Raw genomic sequence first — 20,338 nt, 5'->3', positions numbered from 1 at the left:
TTGGCCTCAAGAGAAAGGGTATCCCTGGTTCCTTTTTTAGCTTGGCCTGAGTGATCCCATTCTAACTCAGCGTTTTCACTGGACTGTGATTGATTTATTATCTGCTGCCAAGAAGGACTCCCCAAGCATAATTCCCTAAGTGCTCTAGGAGGCATTTTAATAGGACTCCTTGATCCAGAACATTTATCCCAGATTGAGAAACAGATGCCAAACCATCTCTGCAGAGGCGGAACTTTCTAGATGAAAGAAGTCCATCTCTTCCTCAATGAGGGGAAAGCCTCCGTTCTTGTGTCTAGGAGGCTTGAGTATTTGTTGTGCATCAGATCTGAGCTGGGGGAGGAGGGGTTGTAAGACAAGCAGAGTCTCTGACCTCTAGGGCTCACTGTATAGCCAAGAAAAGATGGTGAGTGATGCATCTAACCTAATTACAGAATGGTTAAAGGAGGCAGTCAGGTGCTGGATGGTTTGGGGTACAGTCTCACTGCAAATGGCATTCGGGCAAGGGAACACCTCCTTGGTGAGCTGTTGTGACATTCTGGTCTGACCTTTTCTAGCTGCACCTGGGTGTATACCCCCATGGGCCATTGCAGCTGACTGCCAGAGGGGAGGTATAAGGGAGCAGAAAAGGTCTGACCATCAGAAGGGAGGAACTAGGGCAAATAGAAAGGAAACACCATTCATTCATTTATGGCTCCATCTATCCTTCAGTCCTTACCCTTACCAGCCAAGCTGCCATCCATTCATCCAACTACCCACCCAATTAACATTTATTGAGTACCTACAGAATGCTGGGTCTGGTTGGAGCCATGGTACTAAGCATTTGAGATCCAAAGTTGAATAAGGCTTAGTCCCTGGCCTCAAGGAATAAGCAGATGAGATCACAAAGGATTCCCTGTCCTGGATGGGATTTCTGTGGCATGATCTTGGGGCCTGGGCTAGAGCAGCCTCAGTGACCTGCTGGCTTGGTCACAAGCAGCCCATCTAGAGCCTACTTACCAATTGACATCCACAGAAAATGAAACCAAGTTGCCAAGCGCAGCAGGTCAGGGCCTGGGGAGAGTGGGCGCAGAGGTGGTTCAAAGTGGGTGAGAAGAAGTGGACCTGGGCAGGGGTCCTACCCTGAGCCCAGGCAGTCGGCTTTTTGTTAGGTTCCCAAGGTCTGCAAGTGAAGATCTTCTAGGAGCAGTAAAGTGGTCCCAGAGAGAAAGAGAAACAGATGCCGTGCAAAGCATGCAGGGAGGGGTGAAGGCTAGGTTCAGTGGTGGCACTGGTGGCACCAGAGGCACTAGAAACCCATCAGGCTCAGCATGGTCTGCAAAGCCTTCTCGGAAAGCTGCCCTTGGCCTGGAGCTTGAAGGATGGGGATTTTCCAGGCAGCTCAGGAGGGGACACAGAGGTGTGAAATAGCATGGAGCACTGAGGGACCTGGTGGCAGGATCATGGGGTATGAGTGGGAAAAGGGTGGGAGATGAGGCCTGGGAAAAGAGAGAGACCACTTTGCACCTGGCCTGGTGCAGAGAATGGGTTAGTCAGGGAGCCTGTTAGGAGGCCACTGCAATAGCCCAGGTGAGTGATGGGGAAAACTGAACTAAGGCAGGGGGTGGGGATGGAGAGAAGAAGGAGGAAGATCTGCAGGTGACGGAAACACAGAAGGTCACAACATCAAACAGCTCCAGGACGCATCAGGCACACTGTCTTTTGCGTGAAGGAGGAAGGGAAGTTAGCAGCTCTGGGGGGCTCGGCCAAAGGCTTGGCCCACGGTGGTGCCATCCAGGGCTCTGGCTTACAAAGCTGGGTAGCATAAATCAGGTTGGGAATGAAGCTATCCTGGCTCTTGGCAGTAGTTCTGCCTTGACTGCCCAGTAGAATCACCAGGAGAGATTTGAAAAACACTGATGCTTGGTCCCAACCTCAGAGATTCTGACTTGATCTGTCTGAGGTGCAGCTGGGCACTGGGAATTTAAAAAAAAAATTTTTTTTAATGTTAATTTATTTTTGAGAGACAAGAGAGAGACAGAGCATGAGCGAGGGAGGAGCAGAGAGAGAGGGAGACACAGAATCTGAAGCAGGCTCTAGGCTCTGAGCTGTCAGCAAAGAGCCTGATGTGGGACTTGAACTCACAAACTGTGAGGTCATGACCTGAGCTGAAATCGATGCTTAACCAACTGAGCCACCCAGGCGCCCCGGCACTGGGATTTTTTAAAGCTCCCAGGTGCTTACAGCACGCAGCCAAATTTAGGAACCGCTGCTCTAGGATGTCAATGCCTTTTCTGTAGGTGCTGCCTGCCTGGTTTGGCTTCTGACAGTTGGCCCACAGTTCCCGGGTCCCATACCTTATCAGATGTTAGGACTCTCTGGCTTGATGATGAGGCCTGACATTTGGTTCAAACCTCTCTGTGTTGAGTTGGCCTCTGCCGTGAGAAGATATCTTATGCTAACCCCATAACTCGCACTTGGAGCAAAGGCTCAGCTGCAGGGGCTTCTCTGAAGGTTGCTGCCAACCAGCCACAGGTACACTAGGAATTGGTTTCACCACCTTCCCAAGATGTCTCTTTGGAGCCTGATCTCAGGAGTCTAGACTAGATTTTCCATGACAGAATAAGGAGAGGATTTCATGTCCACATCCCTACCATAGTGGACTACCATCTGACCACAAAGGGGAAAGAAAGGGAGAGAAGTTAGAGTGGGCTGTCCAGCATTCCTGGGCAGACTGGAGGTGAACCCCTGGCTCAGGTCCCCTGGTCTGTCATCTGGCCTGGTGAGAAAGCCTTGACTTTTGACCACAGAAGCCTGGCCTCCGCAAGTACCCTTCCATTGCCCTATTTGGGGCTTTGGGGTTCCTGCTCATAAGCTTTCAGTCCTCAGCATCTGCTATCACAATTGCTTACAGAAACCAAGTGCTAACCAAAAGCTGAACACCAGTGTCAGGAGGAGGTAGGACCCAGTCCTCCAAGCCAGCTTCCTCTACTGTCCATACTTCCTGGGGGTGCAAAGCGGTAACTCTAAGTTACAGCCAAATGATCCACTGACTCCAAGGAAGGATTTAACAATGCTTTATTGATAGCTTAAATAATTAACATCCCTTAAAAAAATCTAAATACAAACAGTTTATGCAAACCAGTGTCCATTAAAAGGACTTCTAAGTGCCTAACCCCTATTAAACAGTTTACGTGAACTACTATTCCTTCAGGAAAATCTAAATACCCAGCCTCCTTCCCAATTCTCCAAGCACAAGAGGTGAGATACAGGTAGCAGCACAGAGGGCAGTGCATGAGTGCATGCATACGTGTGTGTGTGTGTGTGTGTGTGTGTGTGTGTTTACTGCTGCTTGCAGTCAGGAAGGGGAAATAAAATCAGCTCCTCTGTGATGGTTATTTATCAGTGTAACCTGAACTGGTTTGGAGAAAGAAAAGGTGGCGAGTGGTCAACAGTGTCAGGGGGTTGCCGTGTGATGAGCTATCCTGGATTTGGCAATTTTCTGGCCTTTGCCAGAGTAGTTCAGGGAATGATGTGTCTGGAGGCCTAATTGCAATGGATTCATGATCTTGGGCTGCTAGATGTCCTGGAAGTGCAGAAACACGGACTTTTTCTACACATACCCCATCAGGATACACATGGGGCTTTGTTGGGCCTTGGCAGACAGTAAAGCTGATTCTGAGCTCTCTTCTAGTTATCTCTACATTCTCCAAGCTGGTCTGGCAGCTCTCAAGTTATTTGAAATCTAAACTGTCTGCTGAATGGTGGACCTAATGCTCAGAAAATGTTTTAATGATCAGCCATTGTCGCTGGTGTCCAAGGAAGTTGCTGGGTCTGCAAGGAGATTATCCAGGCCCTGGCCGTCTTGCCTGCTCTCTCCCGTAGCAGAAAACCATACAGTTACTCTGTTACTGGAGATTGCCGTATTAGAATTTCTGGGACAGTCCTAGTTTAAAGCTTTATGCATGGCAGATTGATTGATCATACATGTATATCTCTACTCCTTCACAAAACCCACTAAAAAGACAGTGAGGAATTTTAAAAGGTATAGGTCCACAATGACAGAGAGAACAAAAGAGACATCAATGGAGAAGAGATTAAACATATTTTAGGGAGATGGAAAGTGGATGGATAGTCATAATTGACTAGGCAGAACAGAACAGTTTACAGAGGAAAATATGGCAGAGAAGCAAACTGATCCCAGCCCCTGGAAGGGCTTAGAAGTTGGGATGTTGGGTATTGTGGAATGTGAAGATGAGGTATAAGGTGGGGGGGGGGGCAGTTGAAATTGTCTAAATTGAGAGATTGTAATCCAGGGATTCTATCCCATCCTACACAGCAATCCCTTCATCCATTTCACCCCTTCCCCAACAAAGAGAGACTAAGACCCTTACTCTAAAGAGCCAACTGGTGAGTCTCCAAATTTGGAGACTCCAAGAAAGCTGAAGGACACTAACGGGGTATGGTGCTAGAACAATGTTTCTCTTCTTTCTCTCTTTATGCAATTTATTTACTGAAGAACCTGGTCATTTGTCCAATAGCGTTTTCCACAGTCCAGATTTTTCTGATTGCAATCCAAGTGGTACATCTTAACATGTTCCACTATTCTCTGTATCATCTGTAAATTGATGCTAGATCTAAAGACTTTATTCAGTTTAGATTCCAGCAAGGTTACTTCATAAGTGTTTTGTGTACTTTTTTTTAGGAGGTATGTTGTATATGATTTTCTCTGTGTTTTTTTTAAATGTTAGCAGCCATTGATTGTTTCCCAGATCCATTAATGTTGTGGGGATTACATTGTATTAGTTGGACTTCTACAAAGAAAAACTTCTCATCTCCTATTTGGTTACCCAATGATAGAGTCGTATAGGAAAAGCAGGGTAAATGTTTGATACTCTTCATCTACCACCTTTCAAAGAATGAGCTGTTTTCCTAGTGTCTGCGATGATCAATTAATCTTATTCTTTTATTATTATTATTATTACAAACTCAAAATGGCTTTAAACACTATTGATGTGTCTCAGTCCATTGCACTTATCTTTCATGGCTATGCCATCTCTTCCAGGACAAAGCCTCTTCAGGTTGGTTCCTGGGTCCTTTGACCTGATGGCCCTTTTGCCTTTGGTTGCATCCTTGCTATTTGGTGTGAAGAGATGCTCCAGGCTCACCTTGTACATTTCCTAACCTCAGACCCGGACTCAGCCATTACTCTAAGATGCCGGTTCCTTTCAGTGGGAAATGGTTAGTTGATTTATTTTAAATACAAACAAATAGCCCCAAATCACTAGACATTTAAAAAAAAGCCTATAAAGTGAAAGAGAAAGATCAAAACAAACAAGCAGAAGGAATGAAGAAAGGTGCAGGGACAATTAGAGAAATATAAGAAAACATCTTAAAAAGTAATTAGAAAAAACTCATTGAATCTTCTGATATATAAAAATATATTTTTTAATATACTAAAAATGTGATTGGGGAAATAAAAATCGAATTGAAGAATATAAGATGAAGTTGAATAAAAATCTCCCTGGAATTAGAACAAGAAAAAAATAAGAAATCACGAACAGGAGAGAAATAACAGAATATTAGAGGATCAATGCACAACGGCCATCACTTGGTTGGATTCATAAGAGTTACAAAAAAGAGAACAGAGGAAAAGTTGAGGAAGAAATTAAGGATGAAATAACATAAGAAAATCTGCCAGCATGGAGGATGAGGCTTCACACTGAAAGGGCCGAGTGAGTTCCCAAAAAGGTCATGCACTAAGACACCTCAGTTGGAAATTCAGGATATTGTAATGAAAGAGAAGATCCAAAAAGTTTCTAGAGCCTAAAGAAAAAGAAAAAACTAGAAAAGTTGGGGAATAAGAATTACATCAGACTTCTCAATCACAACACTGGAATCTAGAAAACAGTGGGGGAATGAATGCCTTTAAAATTCTGAGTGAAAATTATTTTTAACCTAGAATTCTGTATCAAAGCTATCAATCAAGTATGGAGATAAAATGAATCAGACATGCAAAAATTTTTATCTTTTTAAAAAAAATTGTTAATGTTTATTTTGAGAGAGAGAACGTGCACACTCCAATGCATGTGGGGGAGGGGCAGAGAGAGAGAGGGAGAGAGGGAATCCCAAGCAGACTCTGCACTGACAGTGCAGAGCCTATCGTGGGGCTCAATCTCATGAACCATGAGATCATGACCTGAGCCAATATCAAGAGTTTGATGTTTAACCCACTGAGCTACCCATGTGCCCCAATGAATTTTTAAAAATTGATCTATCATGTTCCTTTTCTTAGGAAGATAGTGGAGATGTGTTTTACCAAAATAAGTAAATCAAAAAATTGGGAAACATAGGATTCAGTGAAAAGGAGAGGAGAGAAGGTAAGTCCCAGGATAACAGCGAAGCAGGGAAGCCCCAGGAGCAACCAGTCCACAATGGGGCAGGAGGCTGGAGCCTAGGGGCAGAAGAAAGAGGATGGGACTGAATAGATGATCAGAACCATTTGTGTTTACATTTAATAAATGATATCGAGAGGGATTTGTAGCAGCTGTTGGACATTGACCAATAACTTGGTCATCATTCCTGGTATTCCGGTAACAGCACACATTAACATTTCAGGATCATATGAGGAGGGAATTTGAGTCCTGGTTTTTTCAGAAAACCTTCTGTGGATACCTTCTGGTAAGATCAAGAGAGTATCAGCATCCAAACTTGCAGAATGGGAACAATAGCTTGGAAGAAAAGTCTGGAGACCAGAGTGGAATATTCTTTAAGAACTGTGGTATCACTGAAACCCTGGGTGGTTCAAAAAATGATACTCTAAAACAAGCAAACAAACAAAACAAATGAGCACTGACAACCAAAGAGAAAAGTGATTCAGAAGAGGTGAACTCTGAATTCAAAGAAGGTTTTGGAATAATTAATTTTGCTTACATTTTTCTTTGTTGTACTCATAAGATTGATAGGTGATAAAAATCGTAGGTCTCAGTAAGAGCATTTTGAATAAGTTTACATTAAAAATTTAAGCAATAAAGTATTTGATTGGCAGCATATTTTCTTTCTTGGTGTTTCATATTACAATCAATGGTGTCTTACATTCAGTGAAATCCAGGGTACTGACTGGTAGTAGTGAACAATTTTTATATATTCATAATAATGTAAATACTGATGATTTTAATTTAAAATTAAATAATTATATTAATATATTAAATTAGTTTAATATTACATAATTATAGTGGGTGGATGAGGAGAAGGGAAATGTATGTGTGCTTTAACGTGGGGGGAGAATGGGATGGGTGAGTGGGAAAAATCTTCACCCCCATTAACAGGAAGTAAGAAGAAAAAGTCTGAGTTTGATACATATTTTCAAGAAATTGGATTAAAAGACACACACACAGAGAAACAGCTAAAAGCATTGAAAGAAGTTGTCCTTAGGAAATGGGATTGGGGCGGAGGAGGAGTGAGTTGTTGGGGTTTTTTTTAAATAATTTTTTCATATCCTCTAACTTTTTCAACTCTGTGCATCATTACTCTTTTTTTTATCATTACTTTGATATAAATAATTTTTTAAATAAAATAAAAATTTTAAAAATGACTCAAACAAGCCTGTTCTGTGCTGTTATCATTATAAATATACATATTCTTTACAGGCCATATGTTCTAACTTTGGGTTTGAGAAATCTATTCACTGTGAGAAGCTGCAGGATGTAACGGAGAGAGCTCAGCTCTGGTGTCAGCTATCCGGGTTTGCATCTTGGGTCTGCTGCTTACTAGCTTTGTGACCTTGGGCAAGTTGCTCAACTTCTCTGAACTTTATTTTCCTCACCTGTAAAATGAGCAGAAGTCTAAATGTTTTTTAGTGGCTGCAGTGAAGATCCAAGAGAGGTGTGTCAGTCCCTGGCACAGAGCCTGTCCGGGTGTCTGCTTTTCATTTGTACATTTGTACATTTGTACAACTGCCCCACCCACCCACCCAATGGAAATCTCACCCCCTTATGAGCAAGGCCCCTTTGCCCACCACCAGCACCCCCCCACACCCCAACAGCTATCCGTTATCCAGAGTCTTAAGCCTGGACATCTACAGTGTCTATGGGTCACTGCTCTTTTCTGACCCCAAAGGCCCTGAAATTGCTTGTTTATGTCCCTCTTCTCACATCAGGCTCAGCCAGGGAACTGATGGGGTCCGGAGGGTGACAATGGCTCCATTGTTCCTGTCCAGATAAACCTCATGGCTCTGTGGCCAGATGCCAGGGTCATGGGCCCTCCTTCAAGGTCTGGGAGCAGAGGCCTGCCTGAGCTCCGGGCCCGGCATGGCAGGGTGAGCCCAGCCTGCTCAAAGGTCTGATGGTGGCATGACCAACTTGCCCCCCGGCTCCTGAATCCAGGGTCTGCAGGAACCAGCCCTCCCTCTGCCCCACAAAGCAGCCATCTCAGAGCTGTGGGTGGATTGCAGCCTGCTGCTCCCTCTTCAGGCAACCCCCCTCCACACCCCAACCCTGGAGCTCTGCAGGCAGGGACTTCACAGCTAGAGGAAGCTCTGTGAGAAATGAAAAGCAGATGGGGTTTTTTCCCCCCTGTTTGGATGGAAGACCTGCTTGCTCAAGGCTCCCTCTCCTAGGACAGGTAGGCAGTTCATGTTTATACATGTGACCCAGAAATATATAATGAGCCACACACCAGGGCTGTTGACATTGCCTGGACCTGGAGGGTAGCAATCTTCCCTCCAGATGCTCTTCAGAGGCTGGGAGGGATGTCTCAGAGTGGAGACAGAATAGGTGAAGGGGCAGAGGGGTTCCCAGGTGGGGAATAGCCCTCTCCTAATGCCATGGACACTTGGAAACATGAGGCCCTGAGTGAAAACTGTGTCCCCTAGCACCCCATGGTGCACCCCATAATAGAGCACGAGTGATGCTACAAGGGAAACAAGAAGGGAAGCAGACAGCACAGAATCTGGAAGAGAGGTAGCAATTAAGAAATAGGAATCCCAGGGTCGCCTGGGTGGCTCGGTTGGTTAAGCGTCTGACTTCGGCTCAGGTCATGATCTCATGCTTTGTGAGTTCAAGCCCCACATTGGGCTCTGCACTGACAGTGCAGAGTCTTGGGATTCTCTCTCTCCCTCTCTCTTTGCCCCTCCCCCACTTGCATGCGCTTGCTCTCTCTCTCTCTCTCAAAATAAATCAATAAATTTTTTTAAAAAGAAAAAAAAAATAGGGACCCCAAGGTCCTGATACAGCAGGATAAAGAGAAAAAACACACAGAGCCTTTGAATCAAGAATGAGGGTTCCAATTCCTGCTCTAGCACATGGCAGCAGCAAGTCACACAGAATCTGAGTTTCTTCATCTGTTAAGGAAAAAAAAAACACTTTGCAGGATAATAGTGGGAAAATTAAATAGATCTATCTCTGAGGTTTGCAAAATCTAGCCTTTCTTCCCACTCATTTGAGAGACATCTGACACATAGGGAGCACATTTTCCATCTCGGGCTCTGGGTCTGGGGTGGTTCTGAAGGTCGTCCTTGGCCACTTCCAGCTCCCTGGCTGACCTGGGGAAGGAAGGACAGAGAGTCCTGGGACAGAGCTGCATGGGGGTAATTCAGCATGAGGAAGTTGTTACTCTAGGCCTCCCTGACCCAGGCAGGTGGGGAGGGACTGAGGGCACATCCTCCTTAAAGGTCTCTGAGTAAGGAGATCTGGCAGCCCTCTGGGTCCGAGTAGATGTGGTGAGGGGAACCCTTACCCTGCAGGCTGTCATTGACCCTTTCCCAGCTTCCGGTCCACTCCTGACCCTGACTGCTGCCTGCCCCGGCCGTGAGTGCCACGGCCATATGATGTCTGTGTGCTCCTCCCGCAGGCCACAGAGTGGGCCTCCAATGAGGACACGCGTCGCTCCTGCCAAAGCAAAGGGAAGACTGAGGTATGTGGCCCTGGTGGGTGCAGGCGTCTGGCTTAGAGCTGTCAGGTGTGTGGTTGTGGGGATGGAGGGTCACCATGTGGGCACGAGGCTGCCTGTGTTTGAAGCCCAGCCTGATCCGATTGGTCAGCGATGCAGCCACCTGGCCTGGGAGGGAGATGTGAGGGCAGGGGATGTCCACAGATGCAACCTGAACTTCAGAGCAGGGCACATCTGGGGCAGAGGGGAGTGCTTTCAAATGTCTGTGGGGCAGTGGTGTGAGGGAAAGACACCCAGCCCCACACCCGGTGTTCTTGTTCCTTTATTACTTCCCCTTCTTGCTTCAGGAGGAATGTCAGAACTACGTGCGAGTCCTGATTGTCACTGGCCGGAAAGTGTTCATGTGTGGGACCAATGCCTTTTCCCCAGTGTGCTCCAGCAGACAGGTGGGGCCCCCTCAGGGCAAGACAAACTGAAGGGGTCACAAGAGGTTGTCTTTCCCAGGCACTACACAGCCTTGGGGTGGGTGGCCAAATTTAGGCACACGCACACACACACACACACACAAAAGAATGTCCAATTAAATTTAATTTCAGATAAACATCAAATTATATTTAGTGTAAGTATGTCCCATGGGAGATTTGGGATACACTTATACTAAACAATTATTCATTAGTCATCAAAAATTCAACTGGGCCTGCTGTATTTTATCAGTCAGCCTCACCTTGGAGGGTTCTGACTGGGATGCAGGGAACAGAGGCAGATGGAGCTCCTGTGACTCAGTCTCCCCCCTCCATGATGGCTGCTCCCTCAGAGGGCTATGTGTGGGGGAGGGAGTGAGGAAGAGGTTGGAGACAGAGAAAGGCCCCGAGAGACCAGGAATCCAGGAGGAAGCAAATTCTGGGGTTGCAGGGGAGAACAGGGAGCCCCTGGGTGTCAGGGAAAAGTGCCCCTATCTGCCCGTCATCCCCAGGTGGGGAACCTCAGCCGGACCATAGAGAAGATCAATGGTGTGGCCCGCTGCCCCTACGACCCGCGCCACAACTCCACAGCTGTCATCTCCTCTCAGGGGGAGCTCTACGCGGCTACCGTCATCGACTTCTCAGGTCGGGACCCCGCCATCTACCGAAGCCTGGGCAGCGGGCCACCTCTTCGCACCGCCCAGTATAACTCCAAGTGGCTCAATGGTAAGGGGGCACAGCCCCGGGGTTGGGGGTTCTCCTGCCAGCCAGCCCACCTGACCCCTATCAATCCTCCTTCCTTCCCAGCCTCTGAAAGGGCTCACACTTGCTTCATCAAAAGGCCCAGAGGCAGGGAGATATTTGCCCAAGGACCATAGCACATCAGAGATGGACTCCGGATGAAACCACAGATGTCCTGAGTACCCAGAACAGATGAAGGGGAGGCTGTGAGGGCAGAGGAGGAGTTAGGAATTAATTAGGAGAAAGGGTTATGGGAAAGAATAGATTGGGAGAGGGTGGTATGAGTTTCAACCCCCTGGCATTGAATTCCAGCTTCTCCCCTGACTGGCTATGTGGCCTTGAGCAAGTACTTGACCTCCCTCTGCCACAATGTTCTCATCCATAATAGGGGGATAATCATAGCACTTACCTCATAGGTTGCTGAGAGGATCCTATAAAGTACTTATAATACTGTCTGGTATGCAGTGAGTGCTTGGAAGCACGTGTTAACTGTCATCATACCTGCACTTTGCATTGGAGGTAGGAACAGGGTTAGTTAGAGCGCCCAGGTCCCCAAGCTGGCCAGAGTGTCAGGATGCCCATCCGGGGAAACGGAAGTAGTAGGTACTCCAGACTCTGTCCCCTTCCTCCCTGCTGGCCCGACCCACTCCTCCTCTTCTGCCCCCCAGAGCCAAACTTTGTGGCAGCCTACGACATCGGGCTGTTCGCCTACTTCTTCCTGCGGGAGAACGCGGTGGAGCATGACTGCGGACGCACGGTGTATTCTCGTGTGGCCCGAGTATGCAAGAATGACGTGGGCGGCCGCTTCCTGCTGGAGGACACGTGGACCACGTTCATGAAGGCCCGGCTCAACTGCTCCCGCCCGGGCGAGGTCCCCTTCTACTACAACGAGCTGCAGAGTGCCTTCCACCTGCCTGAGCAGGACCTCATCTACGGGGTCTTCACCACCAACGTGTGAGTCCCTTGCCCTCTGCCGCCCCTTCTGGTCCTCGCAGCCTGGTGGGAGTGGGCAGGTCCCTCTTTGAGCCCTTGTTTCTCCTTCTGTAAGATGGGGAGTGCGTGCCTTCCGCCCTGGGTAGTCTGAGTGTAACAGCACTTATCTGGTCTTAAGGGTTAACTTGCTCCCAGATAACGCACTCCTTACTTGCTTGTGACTTGCTGCCTCTGGAGTGGTAAGCACTTATTCTAGATTGCCATGAAGGGCAGGCCTAGACCAGATCTGAAGAAAGTAAATGGAGCTGGATTATGGCTCTGTGGAGGAAGAAATTGCTGGTGGTGAAAGGGAAATAGCCCTCCTAGGGGATGGAAGCCCCGGAGGGTCCAGGAGCAGCCCTTTACTGGTAAGCTCAGAGGGAAGTCTTTCTGGTCCCTTCCACCTCAGGACTCCGTGAACCTGCTAAACCTAACCAGCAGAGTCTTCTGCCAGTCCTGATGGCACTGGGAAACACAGGCTGGGAATTAGAACTCCTTTTGTTTCCTTGGTATAAGGAGATCATGAGACTCTGCCCCCACCGCCTCCTTCTGTGTAAAGGCTGACCCAATCAGGTGATTTTCTTATACAGAATGCTGAATGGGCAGCACAGACCAAGGAACACATCTGTAGTGCAGGATGCTGCTGGGGCTTCTTTGTGAGGACCTCTGAAACATATGCGCCCTAGACTGGTGTTTGCTTACCCTTGGCCCCAGGTAGCAGGGATTGGATGAGGGCCAGGCTAGCTATAGGAAGGACGGTCTGAGGGGATGCACAGGGATGGGAGGAAAGCTGGGAAACAGGAACAGAGAGGCTATCCAAGGCAAGGGACAGACATGCAGCATAGCCCATACAGCCATGAGCTGATAGCCAGGACTTAGTGACCAGCCTGGCAGTCAGCACCAGAAAGTGTGCAACCATGAGCAAAGGGCAGGAGCTTCTGGAGAGGCATCGGGGGGAAATGATGACATCGGTATGGATTGTAAGGAGCTTATGTATTGTGTGCCTTTTCCATGCCAGGTGTGTGTCATGGTGGGGGGTGGGGGGGAAAGCAGGATGCCATTAAAAAAAAGACCTGGTTCTGCCCTTAAGAAGCTTACATTCTAGAAATAGTGGTTATTAAACACCCAGTTTTAACTGTGATAAATGCTACAAAGGGCAAAGGCAGTGTGCTGAGAGCCTCTACCAGTGTGGAGGGGTGGTGATCAGGGAAGCCTTCCTGTAGGAAGTGACATCTACAGGATGAATGGGAGTTAACTAGGAAAGAGTTTGGGGGTGGGAAGAAAGAAATGTTTGAGGAACTTAGTGGAGACCAGCATGACAGGAGCCTGGAGGATGAGGAAGAGAACAGGAGAGGAGGCTGAGGGGCTGGGACAAGAAGAATTATGTCCCAAAGACCTTACAGACTGCTTAAGTGTTTTGATCTTTATTCTAAGAGCAAGGGGAAATTATTGAAGGCTTAAAGCTGACCAGAGACTAGCTTGGATGTGCATTTTGAAATGTTTGCTGTGGCTGCTGTGTGGAGAATGGATTCCAGGAGACTGAACAGGCTACAGGGAGGCCAGCCAAGAGGACAACACAGCATCCAGCAGGAGATGAGGGTGGCTGACCCCAGATGGGGGCGGGGGGGGGGTGGGGGTGGGAAGTAGACACAGACTAAATGCAGAGAACAGAACTGGAAACATTTGGGGGAGTGGTGTAGCCTCTGTGACCTGTTCACATCAGACTCATAGAAACACCTAATTCTGGGACTGAAAGGGTCTTAAGAGGTCATCCGGCTCAGAGTATTGTGGGATGCAGCATGAATCAGTGGTTTGATAACCAGCTTTAAAAATAAAATAAAATGAAGACAGCAGAATAGAATGGAATAGAAGTATCAGAGTACAATAATGTATTTAGTAAGGGCCAGTATTGTTTCATGAAGATTCTTCACAGATGTGTGTGCTCATGTGTGTGCTATTCTGAGTTGTAATATGAAATGTATCTCTTACAGTGGGCTGTGGCCAGAATGTTTGAAAAACACTAACTTTTTTGAGCCTCCCACTGGAGAAGGGAAAGGGATGAGGAAGTAGCACAGAATGACCCCCCCAGTGCTTCTCGTCAGGGGGCTTCCCCCCCCCCCCGAGTTTCCAGAGTTTGAGGGCCATATCTCCTCCTCCTGTGACACCCCATGGTGTGGGAAGCACCAGGCTCACCCAGGTCCTCAGCCAGCCTCGGAGCCGGGCCATGGCGTGACGTGACAGCTGGCGGTGGGGGGAGGTGGGGTTACAGGCATTGAGCCCCACAGGGAGGGCAGCATCCCGCCATCTCTTGCCTTTCAGAAACAGCATTGCCGCTTCTGCTGTCTGCGCCTTCAACCTCAGTGCCATCTCCCAGGCTTTTAATGGCCCATTTCGCTCCCAGGAGAACCCCAGGGCTGCCTGGCTCCCCATCGCTAACCCCATCCCCAACTTCCAGGTACAACTTTTCCTCCCCGTTCCCTCTCCTCACAGACCACCTTTCCCTAGCGGAGCAGCCACCAGCTGGCTCTCAGCTGCTCAGCACGAACACCAAACCTGCCCCTGCAGGTCTGCACCCATCTGTGCCGTCTGCAATAGTTCCCTAAGAGGGTGGTAACATCTAAGACTGTGGACTGAGAAAGGGAGAGTGGGTAGGATGCAGAGCAAGGGAGCATGCTCTGAGCCATCTCTAAATGTGATGTCTCACCCCCAGGGAGACTCAATGTAGGGGACCAGGAAAGCACTCACAAGCTGTCTGGCCAGAATTTGGGGATTTTAGCTGGAGTTTGCTTATAGTCTCCCCAGCCTGGGTACTCATTCCTGGAGGGTCTGAGTGCCAGGAGTGGTCAGCGCCGAGCCGTTGGGTAATGAAAGCATACCTAGTGCTGTGGTGGAGAAGAGGAAAGAGCCATGAGGCAAAGGAACCTACAGGTGGTTGACTTTCACATCCATCCAACTTCCTGCCCACGGGGCAGTATGGAGCAGGTGAAGACCTCACCATTTGCAGTGGGATTATCCTGATCCAGATCTAGCCCTCCCTCTGGGTGATCTTGACCTTGGCCAAGTCACCCAACCTCCTTGAGCCTCTTTACCCTTCTCTGGTACATAGGGATAATGCTCTCAACCTCAAAGATAAATGCAAGGGTTAATATGTACCTGACACAGTGCCTGGACTGTAGAAGTGCTCAATAAATGGTAGTTGCCTTCCAGCTTGGGTTTAGAAGGCATAAGAGCTTGGAGCTGGTAGGAACCCACGAAAGGAAAGGCAGGTTGTGGCCCAGCATGGGGGAGGAGCCCCTACAGCAACAGCATAAAATCACAGGACACTGTTTTTGGCACTCAAATGATTCATTTTTAGATAATCCCAGCTCCTATTTCATCTCCCCGTCCTCTTCACCATCCCCAGAACGTCCCTCCTCCCCATCTTCCCTGCCTCATGTTCCCTTAGTTCTCAAAAAAGAGGTATTGCTCCCTGGAAGGGGTTGCAGCCGCCCCCTCCCCGCCGCAGCGATGTTGGGGGTGGGAAGCCGGGATTGGAGAATCAGAACCTGCCACCTGGGTTACGATGAGGAAGGAGAGGGATAGGGGACTGCGGCAGCCGGTTGGCTGGGCACGTGTGACCCCACCCCCTCCCCGCTGCAGTGCGGCACCCTGCCAGAGGTGGGCCCCAACGAGAACCTGACAGAGCGAAGCCTGCAGGACGCACAGCGCCTTTTCCTGATGAGCGAAGCTGTGCAGCCGGTAACGCCCGAGCCCTGTGTCACCCAGGACAGCGTGCGCTTCTCACACCTCGTAGTAGACCTTGTGCAGGCCAAGGACACGCTCTACCACGTGCTCTACATCGGCACGGGTGAGCCTCCCCGTCCAGCCCGGCTCCCGGTGGGGAAGAGGTTGAGGGGCGGGGGCTGGGCTGGTCCTTCAAGGCCACCTGCGTCTGGCCCCTGCAGAGTCGGGCACCATCCTCAAGGCACTGTCCACGACGAGCCGCAGCCTCCGCGGCTGCTACCTGGAGGAGCTGCACGTCCTGCCCCCCGGGCGCCGCGAGCCCCTGCGCAGCCTCCGCATCCTGCACAGCGCCCGCGCGCTCTTCGTGGGGCTGAGCGACGGCGTGCTGCGGGTCCCGCTGGAGAGGTGCGCCGCCTACCGCAGCCAGGGGTAAGCGGGGGCCGCGGGACGGCGGGTGGGCGGGCTCCGGGCCTCCCGAGGCTTACGCCCGCCAATCGCACCTCGGAGGTGGCGCCTAAGAGGCAGAGCTTTGGAGCCACCCAGGGTGGCATCCTGACCCAGTCTCGTTATTTGCCTTTGGACAAGTCACTTAACCTCTCTGAACCTTGGTTTCCTTCTCATAAAATATCTGCAGGGATTTTGTAAAGGTTAATTGAGATAGTCTGCCTAAACCACTTATCACTGCCTGGGGGAGAAGTGTGTGCTTAGCAAATGGTGGGGGCTGCTGTTATCCCTGTTGTCAACCCCAAAGTTAAGGCCTCCCAGCCAGCTCTAGCTTAGCTGATTTATTCTCAGCCCCTTTAATTCAGAGAAAGGTCTTTATCTTTGAAACCACAGTACTTACTACCTAGATGTGGAGGGGGAGATGAGAGATGATACTTTTGAGTCAGCACCAGGTCTTTGCTTTTCTTCCTTCCTGACTTAGAGGAGGCAGAGAGGACTGGCTTGGGTGGGGTGGAGGTGAGGAACCATGTGGAGTTGTTTGTTGTGTTTGCTTCCCAACTGCTTCTGAGACCTTAAGCTTCAAGTGGATTCACAAATTTGGCAATAACGGCACTGGCATTTAGGGGGGAAAACAAAAAGCCTATTCCAAAGCCAAATAGAAATGCATCTCAGATGCCTACCACGTGAAGCTCCCCTGAGCTGTGCCCCCTCATTTTTGAGATAATCAAAGGCTGCCTTGGCTGGCATAGCCACAGCCACATGGGCTCCTGTGGCCTTTGCAACACAGAAACCTCCTGGCTGTGCCCATCTGTCCTGAGAATTTAGAGACAAATGGTATCCCTGCTGCCAAGGGTCGTTCTCCAGCCCCTGTGGGGTGTGCTGGGAGCTGGGCAGAGGTCTGGAGGGCAGGGGAGGACACTGGATGGCCATGGTGTGGCAGCCAGAGAGGAAGAAAGGGAGGGCAGTGCGCAGACACTCAGGCTCCCCTCAGTCTGAACACATGGCTCCGTCAGCAAAACACCAAACATTTACTAAGCCCTCCCACGCTCAGAGCACTTTGCAAAGCTGTCCGTGTGAGAGGGGAGAGGCAAGAACGCGGCCTAGAACACTCTCGTTTCCCTCAGAGCTGTAGATGTCTGGCTGGGGAGAGAACCTCACCCTGTGTTGGACGTGTGAGGCATACTAGGCAGGGCTTATGTGGCAGAATGGGACACACCTAGGATTCTCCCTCAGCTCCGTCATCTACTGGCTGTGTCATCTTGAGCAAGTTACTTTACCTGTTGAGCTTTCCTCTCAGGGGAAAATGGGGAAACCGTGATGGAGTAAACGATAGTTGGTTTTGGCAGAGATGTTGTAAGGATTGGGAATTACATCCATGAAGTGCCTAGCCCAACAAGTCGTAGCTAGTGTCCTTATTCCTTTCCCATCTCCACAAATGCATTTAGGGGCCCTGCAGCCTCCTGGGATCTCTGGAGTCTCAGCATCTCTGACATTGAGTACAGGTAATACTGCGTGGCATGAATGATAGGCTGTCTACTGGCAGTGTTTCTCCCATATCTTGTATTCTTCTTTAACTCGTGTGTTGTTATTAAACTTTTCACATATGCCTTGTTCTTTAAATAATTGTTGTTGTTTTTTTTTAATTTATTTTTGAGAGAGAGGCAGAGTGTTACTGGGGGAGGGGCAGAGAGAGAGGGAGACACAGAATCCGAAACAGGCTCCAGACTCTGAGCTGTCAGCACAGATTCCAATTTGGGGCTTGAACCCCACGAGCCATGAGATCATGACCTGAGCCGAGGTCGGACGCTTAACCGACTGAGCCACCCAGGTGCCCCTCACGTGTGCCTTTTTCTTTGAGAGGTTGTAAATCCTTGAAGGCAAACTCACTGTCCCAGTACTTTTTCTTTTTTTTTTTTTAATTTTTTTTTCAACGTTTTTTATTTTATTTTTGGGACAGAGAGAGACAGAGCATGAACGGGGGAGGGGCAGAGAGAGAGGGAGACACAGAATCGGAAACAGGCTCCAGGCTCCGAGCCATCAGCCCAGAGCCTGACGCGGGGCTCGAACTCACGGACCGCGAGATCGTGACCTGGCTGAAGTCGGACGCTTAACCGACTGCGCCACCCAGGCACCCCTGTCCCAGTACTTTTTCTACTTCACCAGGGGACCGTGCCCAGCCCCAGGCACAAAATGGCCTTCCACACATGACTGATCCATCAGCAGATTGATTATTTGGCCTGAGACAGGAGGTTGGTGCAGGAGAGGAGTGAGGAATAGTACTGAGGCCAGCTGAGAATGCCAAGGGAGGATTTGATCCCAATCTGTGGCTATAGGCACTGAAGTGGGGGAAGTGGAGTGACAGGCAGTGTGAATAGGTGTTTGACAGCCATCAAGGAGACAGTGGCATGCAGCACTGTAGAGGGTCAGATGGTCGGCCAGCATGAGGTAGTGCGGCTCCAGGCTGGATATCAAGTAATGGGGTCTGCAGTGGAACCAGAGGAAGGAAGACGCTGGGACATTTCACCACTCACATGGTGCTGCAGAGAGGGGACAGGGAGGGTGCAGAGCATGGCCAGGTGGAACAGCAAGGGAGAAAGAAGTCAGTTTGGAATCTGATCCTTTCACCCTGTTTGAACTCCTGAATTTGGGATCTGAGCCTTTGATGTGTACAGTGAGATCCTGCCATAAAACTAGAGGTGGACCTGAAAATGTGAGGTCTCATTATTGCAAAGTTAATAAAATGACCAGGGTGAGGCTGTGTAGCCACCAATCCATGCACTCCAGAGTCTGGAAGCCAACTATCACACTATATGAGAATCTGTGCTATTGTGGGGCAGATTGTCACACGGGTTTACTGTGTCCCGGGATAGACATTTCATGCCTTTTTCCTCGTTCCTAACAGAACTGGCAGGAGGGTGAGGATGGATGCGCAGAGGCCTCTTCACGCTCCCTCCTGTGCCCGGAATCCAGGGGCTTGTCTCCAGCCCTCTCCTTTCACTCAGGCAAATCTCAGCCCCATAGGGCATGACCAGGATCCTGGCCTGGCCAGAGAGAGACCAGGGCTCACAAAAGGTGGAGCAGAGGGAATCAGCTGCTGACTGGCTCTAAAAAGCAGATGCTTTGTGCATGAACCACCCCTTCCTCCTTCCAGCATGCCCTTCCTGAGGCACTGGAGGAGGCGTGGGGGTGCCTACACCAGCTCACTCAGGAACGTGGATCAGAGTATCTCCTTCCCACCTCCCTCCCAGGCAGGAAATCTGGGTTTTCCTCCACTGCCATCTTAAATAATGGCCACTTGCTCTCAAGCTCCACCTTGGACAGCTCCCATTGTGAAACTATTGCTGCAGGGTTCTGGAATCTGCCTGCTTTCAACTTCCACCATCCATCTCTGTCCTGCCTCCCAGCCCATGGAATGAACCTGTTCCCTTTTGTAATGGCTGCTTAAGACACTGCAGTAAAAAAGACATGGTAATATATTATCAGTCTAATGGCTGCTTCTATGGAAGGAACTCTCAATTGCTACCCATTCTTACAGTCAGACACACTTTAATTCTCTCCTTGGAGCTTTAATTTTCTTAAGAACATTCCCTGCTCTGTAAGCTTTGGAGTGGTCTTTGGCCCAAAGCAGCAAATGTGGACAAGGAGAGAGCTCAAGCATTGGCTCCAAGGGAGTCATGCAAGCTTCCTCAGGCAGCCAGAGCCAGGGGCAGGGGCAGGGGCAGGGGCAGGGGCAGGCCAGGGCAGGCGTATCTGTGGAGAATCTAGTCTCCTCTCTGGGAGAACTGAGAGCAGGCTGAGAGGGCGAGGGAGCCTAAGCGGGGCAGGGGTGGGAGTTAGGGGGTTGGGGCCAGCATCCAATCTGTGTTTTTCTTCCATCCTTATTCTTTTCTTATTCTGTCATGGATTGGAAAGACAAGACATTTCATCTCTTAGCTTAAGAACCCTGACCAATGTAGCCTTAGAAAAGCAATGATCAACCATGCTATACTTTAGAATCACCTGGGGAGTGTTTAAAAGATTCCAGTGCCTGGGCCTCCTCTGATCCAGAAGGCCCAGATATAGGTGGGTTTTTTATTTTGTTTGCTGAAGCTTTTAAAAAAGATCGCCAGGAGATTCTAATTTGCAGTCAAAAC

At 49.3% G+C, this 20,338-nt stretch overlaps 1 protein-coding gene across 6 annotated transcripts in view; it reads left to right on the top strand.

The window, feature by feature from the left end:
• SEMA5B (semaphorin 5B) overlaps positions 1 to 20,338 on the top strand; it is a 120,808-nt gene that overhangs the window by 89,500 nt on the left and 10,970 nt on the right. For 3 of the 6 annotated variants that reach the window (XM_019448590.2, XM_053903443.1, XM_019448586.2), the window contains exons 5-12: positions 9,826 to 9,888; positions 10,212 to 10,310; positions 10,838 to 11,051; positions 11,735 to 12,020; positions 14,358 to 14,493; positions 15,678 to 15,885; positions 15,983 to 16,190; positions 17,651 to 17,707. In XM_019448590.2, coding sequence (XP_019304135.2) covers positions 9,826 to 9,888; positions 10,212 to 10,310; positions 10,838 to 11,051; positions 11,735 to 12,020; positions 14,358 to 14,493; positions 15,678 to 15,885; positions 15,983 to 16,190; positions 17,651 to 17,707 — 1,271 coding nt within the window. The remainder of the gene's footprint in view (positions 1 to 9,825; positions 9,889 to 10,211; positions 10,311 to 10,837; positions 11,052 to 11,734; positions 12,021 to 14,357; positions 14,494 to 15,677; positions 15,886 to 15,982; positions 16,191 to 17,650; positions 17,708 to 20,338) is intronic. The other 3 variants (XM_019448591.2, XM_053903444.1, XM_053903445.1) reach the window with 2 other exon arrangements.

The sequence above is a fragment of the Panthera pardus genome, unplaced genomic scaffold (assembly GCF_024362965.1).
Source record: "Panthera pardus isolate Hobbes unplaced genomic scaffold, ASM2436296v1 HiC_scaffold_16, whole genome shotgun sequence".
Lineage (NCBI taxonomy): Eukaryota > Metazoa > Chordata > Mammalia > Carnivora > Felidae > Panthera > Panthera pardus.
Note: the sequence above shows the minus strand (reverse complement) of the source record. Positions and strands in the feature narration are given on the sequence as shown.